Below are 14,997 nucleotides of genomic sequence, written 5' to 3'. Positions count from 1 at the left end.
TGTCCCAGTGACCATACTGGGTCTTACCGTAGATGTGCCAGGATAATATTTATGTAAGCAGACTGTTAGGTTACTTTGTGTAGCCCAGAAGTTCTAAAGAACATAGTTTGAAAGTCACAGGTATGTGCCACATTTTCATCAAGAAGTCCCCATGCATTTGACCTTGTGTTTCTGAAACAACTTGTTATTGGAGAAAACAAGAGATCTGTTGGTTTCTTTAAATTTGGAGGAACAAGTTGCCTCTTTTCTTTCTCCGTATTTCAGTTTAGTCATCCAAACCATAATAAATCCTCAGCATAATAAAATTTGCTCTTAAGTGAGTACAAACTGCCATGGTTACATTCAATTCAATCCATATTTGGCTGTTTTAATACAATATGACTTACTTTGATAATTCAGCTTCTAGTTAACCTAGAATGTGGTTTATCATTTCATAATCTCGTTGCAGTGATTACACCTACTCAATATAGTTAACAAAAATCTTCATATTCTGAGATCAGAGAAATTCTTGAACTCTTAGCACTGGATAATTAAATTGTTTCTTTTCTCACCACTCCTTATCTTGTCTTTTAAAAAGTCTTCCCATTTTTATCTCCTTTAACTTCTTTTCCCCAAAGCCAATTAATAGGTAAGTAATGATTTGTAAAGCAAAAAGTAACACTTCGCTAGCACAGCACTGAAAAAAAGCAATTCTTTGCTCAATACAGATTGAACCATTCTCTTCTCGCTGAATATAAAATATATGCCAAATTAGTAAATTATGATGATTTGATTTAACTAAATGAGCCAACACTAATAGCAAAGGGTACAACTTGCTTTTCCCCTGGAATGTGTTGTTCTTATTGGCATTTTTCTGTTCCTGGCAGATGAGGAAACAACTAAGTAAAACATTTTGTACTGAACTTAACTTATTTTCCTAGGAAGGAGAACAAAATAACATTGATTTTGCCTCACCCTAACTGGGAACGTTAGTTATATAAGACTAGAAGTGACTTGAGAAAAAGGTGGGGATGGGGGAAGAATTGGGAAATTGAGCTACCCTCACCTGGTCAGTAGTGTGTCTCCTTCTTGCACTGAATACAAGAAACAACACTGCAGATCACCTTCTTAGATCCCATCCTGATGTCTAACAGGAGTCCTTCCCTCTAGGAACTGAGGTCTACCATGTGAGGTTAGTTCAGAGCCTGGGCCCCATGCAGAGCTTAGGGCTTCTACTGGAACACCCACGGCCCAAACAACCTGACAATGAGTCTTCCTCTCCTGGGCTTCCTGGTACTCCTGTAGGCGTGGTTGGGAATCAGCTGGCTCTTCCTCCACTGCAGCGCATTTCTCAGTCTCCTGCTGAGGGAGCTGCTGCTGATGACCTTGCTCCCTTGACTGACATCGTCCTGATTTTTATCAAGAATACTGAGCCATACAGCTTCTCTGGTTCATGCAATGTATCATCACTCTCTATGACAAAAATATAACAGTGTTAGGTTGTTTCTACTGGCCGCTGGAAGAAAGAATCGGAAATTGAGCTGAGGTTCTGAGATACATACTCTTTCATGGGCTTTTTGACGTACGGGCAGAACAAGGGCATTTCCTGCCAGGCAGCCCATTGACTCCTGTTCTGCGGGTGTCTGGTTGTTTCTTACCCTCCACCGGGTGTGTTAGTATCCCCTAATTTCCGAAAACAGTGATAGTAACTGAAATTTCTTTTGAGAGAAAGAATTTAGCATTAGGTCAGCTTGAAAAGATGCAGTGTGGTGAATAGATGTGATAACCAGTCTTGGTCATTTTCTGGAAGGCCCCAGGGGCCTTTGCAAGGTAAGCACGGCGCCATCCACCTTTGTCCTCTTCCTGTAACATGGCCAGAGATGGAATCCACAGAGACCTAGTGCAGCTTACTAACCAAATGACCTGGTTCAGATTTTATAGTTTCCGTAAATGGAATATTTTAAGCCTTTTTTTTTTTTAACTCTTGACTGCATCAAAAGGAAACAAGAATTTATTATTGGTCATGGTTCCAACATTGGAAAAAGCATCAGAAGTTGGATGTGTTACTCTTTACCCTGATGGAAAGAGAAGCGAGAAGCAAATTAGCTTGAATGTAGAAAGCAAACAGCCCCCTATCTGCTGGGACAGGCCCCAGAGACGCGGGAGACAAGGTTTCAGAATGGACCCTTATCTCAGAGAGCTGGCATCTTCCTCCCTTCGGAGCAGGGTGCTGACATCTCCCTCTGTACCGCTTGCCAGGTCAGCTCTAATGTATTTCTTAACATTCAGGTGCCATAAATCATCTTGTGAAGGGAAAAATAGTGACTTTTCCAAATTAAGTCAACACAACTGGAAAATCTGGAAATTTGTATGAATTACAATACCTGAATAACTCCTTTCTAAGTTCAGAGCATTTGCTCATTTATTATGTCAAGCCTGAACTCACAGTACAGTTGCCTACCTTTAAATTGCCTCTCTCTACATAAAACAAAAACAAAAGCTATTGGCATATGTGAGAAGGCACAGCAGCAGTTTTTACACAATTCCAGTATGGCCCTCACTTACTTTATTGTGTTATTTGCTTAGATGTTGTGACTGTTCACACAACAGCTCACTGAGTGCAAGACTCTTTCCTCCTTTTATTGCTAAGCACAAGCACATGCACAGATACTGGGACAAGTGTACACCTAACATCCTGAAAGGGCTGGTGACTTATTCGAATGGAATTTTAGTCACGTGCCTGGAGACTTTAATTGTGAAGTGCAGGTTTACTGGCCGCGCAGCCTCCATGAGATTCCATTCATTCCCCAGCTTCCTGCATGGGAAGCTGTTCTTGGGGCCTGAAACTCCTCTCAACAAAGACCGTCTAGCTGTCAAATTAAAAGTCCAGACCTTCATCTTCATGGACTTTGCTATGAAATCTGACAATGCCGACCACACTGCTTTTCTGGAAATCCTTTGCTTGTTTCTCCTCCACCCTCTCTGTCCATTTTCTTTCTTGACCTCCACAATGGCCAGCTCCCTCTCTTTCTGTTCTCTAAATGCAGTTGGAATCCAAAAGATTCCAGTGATGTCTCTCCTGCTACCAATCATTTACCTGATGGTTCCTAAAATGGGACTTTCAGCCCAGAGAATGCTCCTGAGATCCAGACTTCGATAGCCATTTGCCCACCTCGTGTACCAGGTTCACCATCCTTTCTTTGACATTCCCTAAATTTCTCATCTTCCTCCCTGTGATCTATCTTGCTGAAGCACATCACCATCCTCTTAGTCACCTGAGCCAGAAACCCAGGATTAATCTCCACACCATCTTCCCACCTAAATCCCAACATTCCCAAGCTGGTTATACCTCCTAACTCTCCTTCCACTTTCTCTTCGTCTCCATTTCCACTACTCTCTTATTATTTCTCTTTTGTATTAACATAGGAGCATCACATCTGGCCTCCATCCCCCTGAAATCTGTCTTTCATCTCACTGTAGTTCCTTTAAAACACAAATTTGATCTTGAAAATCTCCTGCTTAAAATACTTGAATGGTTTCCCATTAGTTTCAGAATGAAGTTCAACCTTCTTAAATAGGAAGAAGTAAACGCAGAAAAGCAAGAATAAACCAAGGCAAAATAACTTCTTATTTGGACAAAGTTTGTTGTGCTATGGCCCTTACCCACTGTCTATTGTGACCTACTCCTGCTACCCTCTCAAACTTATCTCTTCAGCCCTATTGTACCATCGATGGGTACACTCCTACTTGAGTGTTCCATATAGAACTTTACCATCTGCTTCCTTTACGTAGGAGTCCTTATCTCTCTTACCTCCTTATTCACCTGAGTAACTTAAACTTCAAGACATAGCTCAAATATGTTACCTCTTCTAGGAAACCCTCCTTCCGGACCTTCTTTCCCTTACCCACTCTCCTGTGTGTTCATAATAATAATTGAACTGAACTCTCAATCTGTATCTTTTCTCTCCATTATTCTGCTGAGTTTCTTGTAATGTTTGACACATAATGGAAACACAGTGGATGTTTGATGATTAGATGAGTGAATGAATGAATGGGTGAATATTAGGCCAAATAATAAAGCAAAGTAATATTGTATAAAGAGCATTGTGCAATGTCTTGTGAGATACAGTGTCAAACTTCTGGTTTGGGAGCCAATCTGCTGTGTAATTGAAAGGATTGTGTAACCTTTCTGGACCTCAGTTGCTTACCTGTAAAATAAGGAGAGATCATACCAAGGCATAGTCCATGTTTAGCTCTAATATTCTGTCATCTCCATGACTGTCATTTCACAGAAAAAACACAACTAGCCATGAACTGAGTTGTATATTAAAGAATTGGTGCATGGCCTACGCACCTTCATTGTGGATGTGCCCCATCTGGGCAGCCAGTTTACAGAACAGGCTCCTAAATTCCTGCAGCTTGCACGTAAACGTGTCTTTCAAAGGAAGAGGTGCATACCCCGGTGGGAAAACTCGAGCTTACCAATCCCTCTGATACTTTTTTATTAAATATTCCTGTTATTGAATTTCATTGACTTCTAAGAGGGTTGAATGATGTTCAGTCTATCAGAGAGAGATGCTGCTCCTGGGTTGGGGGGATGTAAGTGTGACACGATAGCGACTGGGTCCTGGTCCTACTTCAGTGTGCCTTTCCCCTTTCTTGTAGATGGAAGCCCTTACACCTGGTGGGTGGGCAAAGCCAACGAGAAGCACTACTACTGGGGCGGCTCCGGGCCCGGAATTCAGAAATGCGCCTGCGGCATCGAGCGCAACTGCACGGACCCCAAATACTACTGCAACTGTGACGCGGATTACAAGCAGTGGTGAGTGCGGGGGGCTAGCGTGCGAGCTCGCCCTCCTGGCATGCCTGTAGGTCACGCTAATTAGATGGAAGAGAAAGTGTGAAAAGTGCTGAAGTAATAAGATAATAGGTTAGAAAGGTTTAGAGCTAACCCAGTTGGCAAATGTCAGGGACGTTCTGAAAAATGTAAGAGTGGAAAGAGGTCAGTGCTACAAGGGTAGGCATTTAGAATAGAAGAACACATAATTGATGTGTTCATATTTTATTCAGAGAGGGAAATAATGAGCCATGTAGTAGACAGTGATTTGCATTATAAAATGTGCTTTGTGACAATAGAGGGGGTGGCCGCGGGCAGGGAGCCCATGTGCAGGCGTGTGAGAGCGTTCTCTGCAAACAGCCTCCTATGGCGAGTGCTTCCACCTCCTGCAATGTTTGCTTTGAGTAGCTGGATGAGGAAAAAAAAAAAATGAAGGGGAAAAAGAAAGGGAAAAAATTGTGCTTTGCTCTCGGTTTCAGCAGCAGTGCTTACCGGTCTACTTTTCTGTTATGCCTTGAACTGTTTATAACTCTGATACAAATCAGTTCAAGGAAGATCTATTTTGGGTTTCTTTCATCCCTCTGCTGGCTTTTGTCCTGCTTCACGGTGAATGGCTGGTTCTGTGTCAGTAATAGATAAACATAAATCAGCTGTCGTTGCATAAGAAAAACGCCCCAGAAGTTGGAGAGGAAGAATATAAACTTGAGTGCGGTTCTTCCCAGACGCACACATCCTGCACCTGCTTCTGGTTTTCTGACACGTGGAGAGGCCGGCTGTGCTACATTCCCGCCTCTGGGCGGCAGCAGAGAGCAAAGTCCTACATTTCCTCACGTGACCAACCACAATTTACTCTTGTCGCCTCTGTTTTACACCATTTGGGATAATTTACAAGACAAGGTCATCCTACCAGTTTACTGAAAACTAATTCTGAGTGTAAAGTTATATGATTGTCAGGTTGGATGCTTAATTTCCAAAAGCCATTTTTCTTTTAGTAAATGAAATGAATTACCAAGGCTGAACGTTTCAGTGGCCTAGAATTTGTGTGTGTGTGTGTGTGTATAAATAGTTATCATTATTCTTTAATTATGTTTTATCGTAAAGAGGAAATCATGATCTCACTTTTTAATTTTGTTTGAAAGGTGTATCTACACGCACGCACACACACACATTCATACCCAGTATACAAACTAAAAGTCAGGAGAATGAAATCAGAAGGACCTGGGCTTTGAAGATAACTTTTCACTCAGTCAGTCAGTCGGTCCTTCATTCTGTCAGTCATTTACTCAGCAAATATCGATGGAGCTCTAATGTGCCAGGGAGTCTTGTAGGTACTGCGAATAAAACAGAGAATGGCAATAACAAGAACCCCTGCCCTGACTTATGTTCCTGTCACTTCTTACTAGTTGTGGGTCCTTAAGCAAGTTCCGTGGGCTCTCTCAGATTCATTTCTCTGTTCAGCTTTGACTCACACCCCCTTCGGGAAGCAGACTTTGAGTGCAGCCTCTCTGACCAGAAATGAGAGCACTGTCCCAGATGGTTCATTGTCCAGGGAACCCAGACTGTTCAATTCTTTTTGTACTACCACAGAAGAGAGTTGACATGTTCAGAAGGAAAAGGGAAATCTTGTGTGTGCATCCAAGTAGAATTCATTTTTGTCAGGCATCATTCCAAGTGCTAGGGATACAGTGACAAATAGAGCATGCTCTTTGTCCTCAAGTTACTCAAAAACTAGTTAGGAAGAAAACACACACACAACTAGATGCCGTAAAACAAGCAGTGCTCTGGAGAAGACATTGCAGGACACAACAAAGCCAGTGCAAGAAAATTTAAAGTCCAACTGAGGGAGAGCTGGGGGGAGTTAGGAAAATCCTTACAAGACAGGGATGCTTGAGAGAGAAGGAAGAGTTTGTCAGGCACACTCTTCCTTGCATGATTGACTTGGAGGAGAAGCATGAGTAAGGACAGTCAGTTTGGGGAACTGTCAGTGCAGTAGATCTGGAATGTGATGTGGAGAAGAAGGGAGAGAGCACAGTAAGGCTGAGCACCTGGGCAGGATAACATTAGAGCTGCCATTCTTTGCAGGGAGTGGTAGGAGTTTGCATTTATTGGCAGCGAGCCCCGTGGAGGAAACCTTGATAGGGACGGCGGCGGGAGGGGAGGAAAACAGTCAGCAAAGGATGTCAACATAGTCCTTGAAAGGCATCGCTGGTGGTCCAGTGAGTAAGACTTCACGCTCCCAGTGCAGGGGCCTGGGTTCAATCTCTGGTCAGGGAACTAGATCCCGCATGCATGCCACAACTAAGAATTCACATGGCACAACTAAGAAGTCTGCATGCTGCAAATAAGAAGTCTTCATGCCACAACTAAAAGATCCCACATGCTGCAACAAAGATCCCATGTGCCACCCGGCGTAGCTATATATATATACACACACACATATACACATACATATATATGTATATATATATATAAAGAAAGGCGTCAAGGGCAAGACCGTGGAAAAGGGAATATATGTAAGGTATTTGGGAAGTGGTACCTACAGCACTTGATAGTTATGACTATGTGAGAAGAAAGAGAGGAATCTGGGTAGGTTCCCCACTGGGCATCTAGAAATGGTTAAATTCCTTATCAGGCTAGGAAATAACAATCTGAGGGGGTAGGTGATGAGTTCAGCTTTGAAAATATTAAATTTGAGGCTCCAGCATAACACCATGTCTAAACCCAGAGGGGCACCATTAATGGGATTACTGATTAAACATACAGGCTTCAGAGCAGTGTATTTCCAAGAACACACCTGAATTCACATCAGAGATGGGAAGACGGTGTAGACAGGTCTGTTCGGCCTCACTCCCAGACGCACCCGTCTAGCAAGCTCTTGACAGGATTATAGCTTTTCACAGTTCCCTGGGGACTGGGACAGTGCTGCTGTCTTGTTCCCTTCCAGCTGAGTAGCAGCCGAGACATCCTCACACCTTCGCTTCTGTGAAGTCTGTGTAATGTCTCATGATAGGGGCACTATATTTTGAGCAAGCTGAAAAGTATAATAACTATGTTTACAATAAATAGCTATTAAAATGATCTTCCCTATTTGGCACAAGAAAAGAAGTTTTTGGTGATGTCTTACGGGGCTTTGAATTCACCAGCACCTGGCAAAGACCTGTTCTGTGGATGCTTTCAATATTTTAGAATGATTGTTTCGTTTCTGGAGGTGTGTTCCAAAGTTCCCAGGAGCCGTAGAGCGAGACCTGGACTTGGAGACAGAAGACTTTACGTCCAGGCCAAGATTTGCCACTTTGGGGGCAGGTTTCTAACCAGTCTGAGACTTAGATTTGTCGTCTGTATGATAAAAATAAATCTGGACTGGTAGATTTTTGTGAGAGTTAAATAGAATGTGGAATAGGAAAATATTCTGTGAATTGTACAGTGCGGATACATACCTATTTGCAATTCTTAATTATGTAATTCTCATTGCAATTCTTAATGGCTCCAAATGAATCTTAAGAAATGAAAGCAGACTGTGGAAAGAGGTGCCTTTGCATTCTCGACCTGCTGTGCCACAGGGCTCAAGTCGAATTGTAGAATACCACGTGGCAGTGATACGGAGCAGCCTTTATCAGAGAAACTTACAAATCAGAGACCATCAAGAGGAGAGAAGGTCCAGGTCCACCAACCCTATCAACCCTCACAGAGAGATGCTGGGCCCAGGCTCTTGTGCTGAGCACAGTGTTCCAAAGAACCCCTGGCTTCTCTCTCTTCTCATAGGGCAAGAATGAGAGCAATTTTGTCAGTGGAGGAATCAGATTCTGAGGGCACCAGGCCAGCTGGGCATAGGGCCAGCTCTTTACTGCATTGTCTGGTAGTCCCGCAGGAGCAGGAAGGAAGCCAGGGCCCCTGCAGGAAGCTGACTTGAGTGCAGCCTCCCTGACGGAGAGAACTGGGGAGCACTTCCAGCAGGTTCATTGTCCAGGCTACCCGAAGGGTGTGCTCCATGGTCACTGGTCTCCAGTTCTTTTCGTCCTACCACAGAGGACGGCTGAGAGACCCAGAAAAAGGAAATTCTAGTGCATACACCCAAGAGAAATTTGCATATGTGAAACCACATTTGTTGTGATGTAAAAGTAAAAATAGAGGTTCTGCTGAATCTCATGCTTCCAGACTCCAGCTAAGAAAGTTACTTCTTCCAATCATCTTACCTCAATCACAGAGAATCATTTGGTTAAACTGGGCTGAGACGAATGGGTGCAAAGTTTCCTCCTACGCCATTTCCTCTTTATGTGACCTAAGCTGGGCATTTCGCCTCTCTAAGATTTCATACCAGCAAAATGTAGATAGTGCTTCCCAATTCATGTAAAGGTCTGGTAAAGCGCTGTCATAAATGAGTGTTTAAAATTGCAGTAGGGTATATTATTTTTATTACTTGAATGTTGAATGGAAGCGCAGCTAAAATCTTAAAAATTTTATTTTCTTTATTTTATTGAAGTATAGTTGATTTACAATGTTGTGTTAATTTCTTCCATACAGCAAAGTGACTCAGTTATACATATACATATATATTATTTTTTCATATGCTTTTCCATTGTTTTGTCACAGGATATTGAATATAGTTTCCTGTGCTATACAGTAGGACCTTGTTGTTTATCCATCCTGTATATAATAGTTTGCCTCTGCTAACCCCGAACTCCCAGTGCATCCCTCCCCCACCCCACCTCCCCCTTGGCAACCACAAGTCTGTTCTCTATGTCTGTGAGTCTATTTGTTTCTTAGATATGTTGATTTGTGTCGTACTTTAGATTCCACACATGAATGATATCATATGGTATTTGTCTTTCTCTTTCTGACTTACTTAGTATGATAATCTCCAGGTCCATCCATGTTGCTGCAAATGGCATTATTTCATTCTTTTTATGGCTGAGTAATATTCCATTGTATATATGTACCACATTTTCTTTATCCATTCATCTATCTGTGGATATTTAGTTTATTTCCATGTCTTAGCTATTGTAAATAGTGCTGCTATGAACAAAGGGGTGCATGTATCTTTTCAAATTATAGTTTTGTCTGGGTATTTGCCCAGGAGTGGGATTGCTAGAATCATTAAAAATTTCTTAAAGTTCAGATACATAAATTGGGGCCCGGGAAATTTTTAATTACTTTCTAAACTTACATTGGAAATGAGAAGTGGAGATAAGACTAAGACCCAGATTTCCAAACTTCTAGTCCAGTGTTTTTCTACAATATCATGATCTAGGAAGACTACTCTTGTTTTTATCTTTTTAATGATTTATGAATTTAATGTTTTCACTAGTTATATGTAAGTTTTAAATTTAAAGCTTAAACAATAGACAACGTATTATATGTTCTTTTTTTAAAGAACTCTAAAACTTAGATTAAGCATTTTTTCATATTTACTAGAGTAAAATACACAGAAATGGAGCTGAGATAAATTAGATTGTAGCTCCAAGTGTGGTTGTGTCTCACAGCAAAGTGGCAATGGGCCGTGAGAAGTATAAGCACCTCAATAATTGCCCGATTTTCTATGCCATGAGAAATTCTGCACAGTTATTTCTGAGATTGAATGTAATTTAACATTTATGATTTACTATTCACAGCAGTAGTAAATATTCCCACCTACAGTGCCAGAAGCCTACTTAAGTGAGCCTTGGTCTCAGCTAAGTGCCCACCACTGGGTAATTCCTGGTCTCTGACAGCCCGACTCAATGAGCTAAATCATCACATCTGAAATTAGCAATTCCAAAATGGAATCACCAGTGAAGGTGTGCCGTTCATTGCTTCAGTACCTTCTTGCGTGTAGTTGTAGAAATTCTAGGTAGTTGTGTCCTGGCCCAGATGGGCACGTACATGGGAGGAAATAAGTGAGGTGAAAATCCATTAGCACAGTCTTTGTGTTATAATTAGTAATCAGTTCCCACCTCAATAGTAGAAAGGCACATACTAACCGGTAGTGCCCTATTCCATAGACCAGGAATTGGCGTGTCTGTGGAGCTTCTCTTCCTGGGCCAGAAATAATCCATGACAATGTTTACAGGCAGCAGAACATCTTCACTGCTTCAAACCCAGAATCTTAACTTTTGGTTGGCTCAGATTACTGTCCAACTACTAACAGCAAAATATTTGGAATATTTTTAAAAGTAATCATCCTATATTTTTTCATTATTTTAATTTCATCTAATCAGTAACATTTTTCTGTGAAACATGTTCAGTTTTACTCAAAGTGAAATATTTATATGTGCATTCTCACCCATCATGTTGTTCAAATAATAATAATAGTGAACATTTTGAGTGTTAATTATGTGCCACATATTGTTCAAGAGCTTAAATGTATCATGTCATTTAAACATCACATTGACCCAATAATGAAGGTGCTGTCTCTCCTCATTTTGCAGATGAGGAAATGAAGCCCCAGAGAGGTTAAGTTACTTCCCCAAGGTCACACAGCTAACAAGCCATAGAGCTGAGATTCAAGCCCAGGACAGGCAAACTCCAGATTCAAGCTCAAATATTACTCTGTAAAAGTTTCAACACATGTACTATATACAGTATGATTTCATTTTTTCCAATTTTTAAAATTGTTATAAAATACACATAAAAAATTTACTGTCTTACCAGTTTTTAAGTATATGTAGTTCAGTGGTATGAAGTATTCATTTTGTTGTGCAGCCATCACCACAGTCCATCTCTGGAACTCTTTTCACCTTGCAAAACTGAAGCGCTCTACTCGTTAAACAACCTCTCCCTCCCCCAAGTGCCTGGTAACTACCATTCTACTTACTGTCTCTCTGAATTTGACTGCTCTGGTGCCTCATATGAATGGAATCATACAGTCTTTTTGTGGTTGGCTTATTTCACTTAGCATAATGTCCTCAAAGTTCTTCTGTGTTGTAGCATGTGTCAGAATCTCCTTCCTCTTTAAGGCTGCATAATATTTCATGGTGTGTGTGCACCACATTTTATCCATTCATCTGTCAGTAGACACTTGGGTTGCTTCTACCTCTCAGCAATTATGAATAATGCTGCTATGAACATGAGTGTAGGATTTCAATTTTATTACCTACTTTTACTCACCTCTGTGGTATTCCTTACTTGGTTTTTCGGTTCACATTATTTTCTAAATGTAACCTGGTTTTGAATCCTACTTCTGTTCCTTGCTAGCTCAGCGACATTGAGCAAGTTACAAAAGTGCTCTGTGACTATTTCCTTAGAAAAAAAATTGAAACAGTAATAATACCTACCTTGTGTGATAAATGTGAAGTTTAAATGAGAGGATACTCCTAAGTGAGAATGCTCATCTGTATTTCACTAGCAAATGCTCCCCTAACATTTATTGTAATTGTTTTGACTACATCCAGTAAATACACACTGAGTTAGGTCGTGATTGTCGCGAGGTACAGCCCATTGGTGTTCACCAAAAACTTCTCCCTGCCTTCCGCTCTGGCCATTTGCCTGAGTGCCCTGGTGCCGCCTCGTGAGATTCTTGTGCTGCTGGTGACGGCTGTCTCAGTCTGTGACTATCACTAATACTATTACAGGAGACAGATGTGGAAACCCCACTGTGTCTTTCAGCGAGACCTTACTGAGGGGCTGGGACTTAGAGAAATCTGACGCCGAGAGAAATGTACCGCTTCTGCCTGAAGTGACCGCTGTCAGAGACCACAAGCAGCACTCTAATCCCTGAGGCCCTGCCTGGCTCCCAGCGATCCTTCCCCTGGATCTCCACTCCACCCTGCTCTCACTAATGATCTTCCTGGGCAGCCCTGAGCATTAGGAGCTAGGCTGGAGCCTCCTTGAGAACCCACAGGAGGAGGGAAGTCCTTCCTCCCCACCCCAAGCCCTACCTCAGTTCCTAGAGGAGGAACATTTGTTTCTCAGGCTGATCGATGGTACAAACATTAATTCCCTTTCAGGAGAAAATTCGCAGCTTCAAACAGTTTACAACAAAAAGCTGAGTCTATCACTGACCTGGAACAGGCCATCGTGGTGGGTATATTTTCCCAAATCTACATTTCAGTCCTAGGTGATACCACCTCTGGGACAGTAGTCTGACCCACAATGTGCAATGACAACATCAGTCCAGTTTCATTTCATGATCTCTTCATGAAGGAAGAGAAGTCAAGGAAGCCACCTTTAAGGGAAATTTGGGAATTGCTGTCAAAACTTTCATGTATCAGTTCTTTGACTGAGCTTTTCACTATCTGGCATTTACCTTCTTGTATGAATACGAACAAATATAAATACTGAGATTTTATTTTCCACTTTTTTGTAGCAGCCCAAACAAAACAAACCCTAATAGAAATGTCTATTAACAGAGTCTTAGAGAATTACACTGTATTTAGGTTGTTAAAGGAAGGCGATAGATACACAGACACTTGCATAGAAAGATGCCCAGATGAAAGGGCAGAAAACAAGTTGAAGAGCACCATGTATGAGATGAGTCTGTGTTTTAAAAAATGCATAGAGATCCATAACCCTTATACATACATAGACAATTTCTGGAAACTATACAATAAAAACTATTGTAGACTATGGTTGTGGGGACTTATAGAAGACTTGTCTTTAGCCATACTACATCTTAAATTTACTCTTTGATTTTTTTTTGCCATGATCGTATTTAACCTGTTCAATTAAAATGTTTTAAAGTAGTTTAAAAAACTAAAATTAAAAAGTAGGGACCGTACAGGCACCCTGTTTCATAATGAAGCAATAGTAAATTGTTTTCTTTTTAAAAAACAGATAGAAGAATAATTTTCAACAACAACAAGATGGCATCCCTGCTCTTGATTCCACCAGCCCCAATACTCGAATGAGTGTCTAGGCAAATTGGAAGATTCCCCTTTTCTATTTAGCACGGTGAAAGCAAGACCATCCATGCCATTAGCCTTACTGCAAAGTATGTTTTTTCTCATTGATCTGAATTCTGTGAAACAGCTATTTGTGCTTTTAATCTCTGGGATCCTGCTTTTGATAATAATTGCTTACATCCCGATACTCAGTAGTCTTCTTTATGGATATTGTAGGAATGTGATTTTATGAGGAGCACTGATATCACTTATGAGTAACACTCTTCTGGTTGCTAAACAGACCAAAACAGTAGTTGATATTCAAATAAATGTGTATACGCATATAAAATAAACTATTAAAATGGGTAACTATCGATATATTTCCTTTTTAGATACATAATGGAGATGCCCTTTTGATGTAATGAAGGCCATCTTCATTAAGTTAAACTTTGTTAAAAAAAATTTTTTTAGAAGAAGAAAGAAAAAGCAAACTTTATTTTAATGCTGTTTAGCCCCAAAGCATGTGTTTCAGTATCAGAGCATTGCCAGAATGAATTTAAGAAAGGTTCTACACCCTGGGTATTTTATTCCTTATACTTACTCTTCTGAAGTTCAGTGGCCAGATTTCCTCTACCATAAAGTTGCATCTAAATAGGATATTCCTCAAAGATCTAGCAGGTAAACTCATTTAGAAGCCTAACTACTTTTCAGTATGTGGGTCAGGGCTAAGAGCCCAAGGCAAGGGCTTCTGCTCTTTCATTTGGAATCCACCTCGGGATGTGAAATAGGAGATATCTGCCCGGCTCATCCAGCACGTGCTGGATGGCTCAAGACACAAAGCAGCCTGTGACTTAAAAGACCCCCTGGCAATAGGGACAGGGAAATGTCTCTTTTAGTTTGCAGAAAAAGCATAAAAATGATCTATTATGTTCTGTCTCAGGGACACTTTGGTGCCAACTTGCTTGGCATAGCATAGTATTCTCCTGTCACCTCGTGGATTGTATCATGACAGATAGGTAATTGGGCTCCAGAGACGATGTCAGCAAAGTGTCAATATGGTTTGACCAGTGCCCCTAAATAATATTGATGACAGGAAAGGGAGAGAGATTAATCAGGTGTGAACCTGTCAAATGTTCAGAGCGTGCGGTGGGTTCCCGAAATAGGCACAACTAACAAAAGAATGCTAAATGGACTTGAACAGAATAGCTTATTTAGTGATCTTGAGAAAAGCAGAGCTAAGATCCAAGAGAGATTTATAAGAAAGTTCATTTTCCATCAGCATGCCTCTCTCCAAAATGCTTTAAAAAGAGGGAGATCTATTATTATATTTTCTGGGGAAAAAATTGCATTCTTCCTAAAAATCAGTCATGAGAAAAAGGTCAAATT

At 41.0% G+C, this 14,997-nt stretch overlaps 1 protein-coding gene across 1 annotated transcript in view; it reads left to right on the top strand.

Moving 5' to 3' along the window:
* Positions 1 to 14,997, top strand: part of CNTNAP2 (contactin associated protein 2) — a 1,428,051-nt gene that overhangs the window by 975,792 nt on the left and 437,262 nt on the right. The window contains exon 14 of the mRNA XM_060157549.1: positions 4,645 to 4,801. Coding sequence (XP_060013532.1) covers positions 4,645 to 4,801 — 157 coding nt within the window. The remainder of the gene's footprint in view (positions 1 to 4,644; positions 4,802 to 14,997) is intronic.

The sequence above is a fragment of the Lagenorhynchus albirostris genome, chromosome 8 (genome assembly GCF_949774975.1).
Source record: "Lagenorhynchus albirostris chromosome 8, mLagAlb1.1, whole genome shotgun sequence".
NCBI lineage: Eukaryota > Metazoa > Chordata > Mammalia > Artiodactyla > Delphinidae > Lagenorhynchus > Lagenorhynchus albirostris.
Note: the sequence above shows the minus strand (reverse complement) of the source record. Positions and strands in the feature narration are given on the sequence as shown.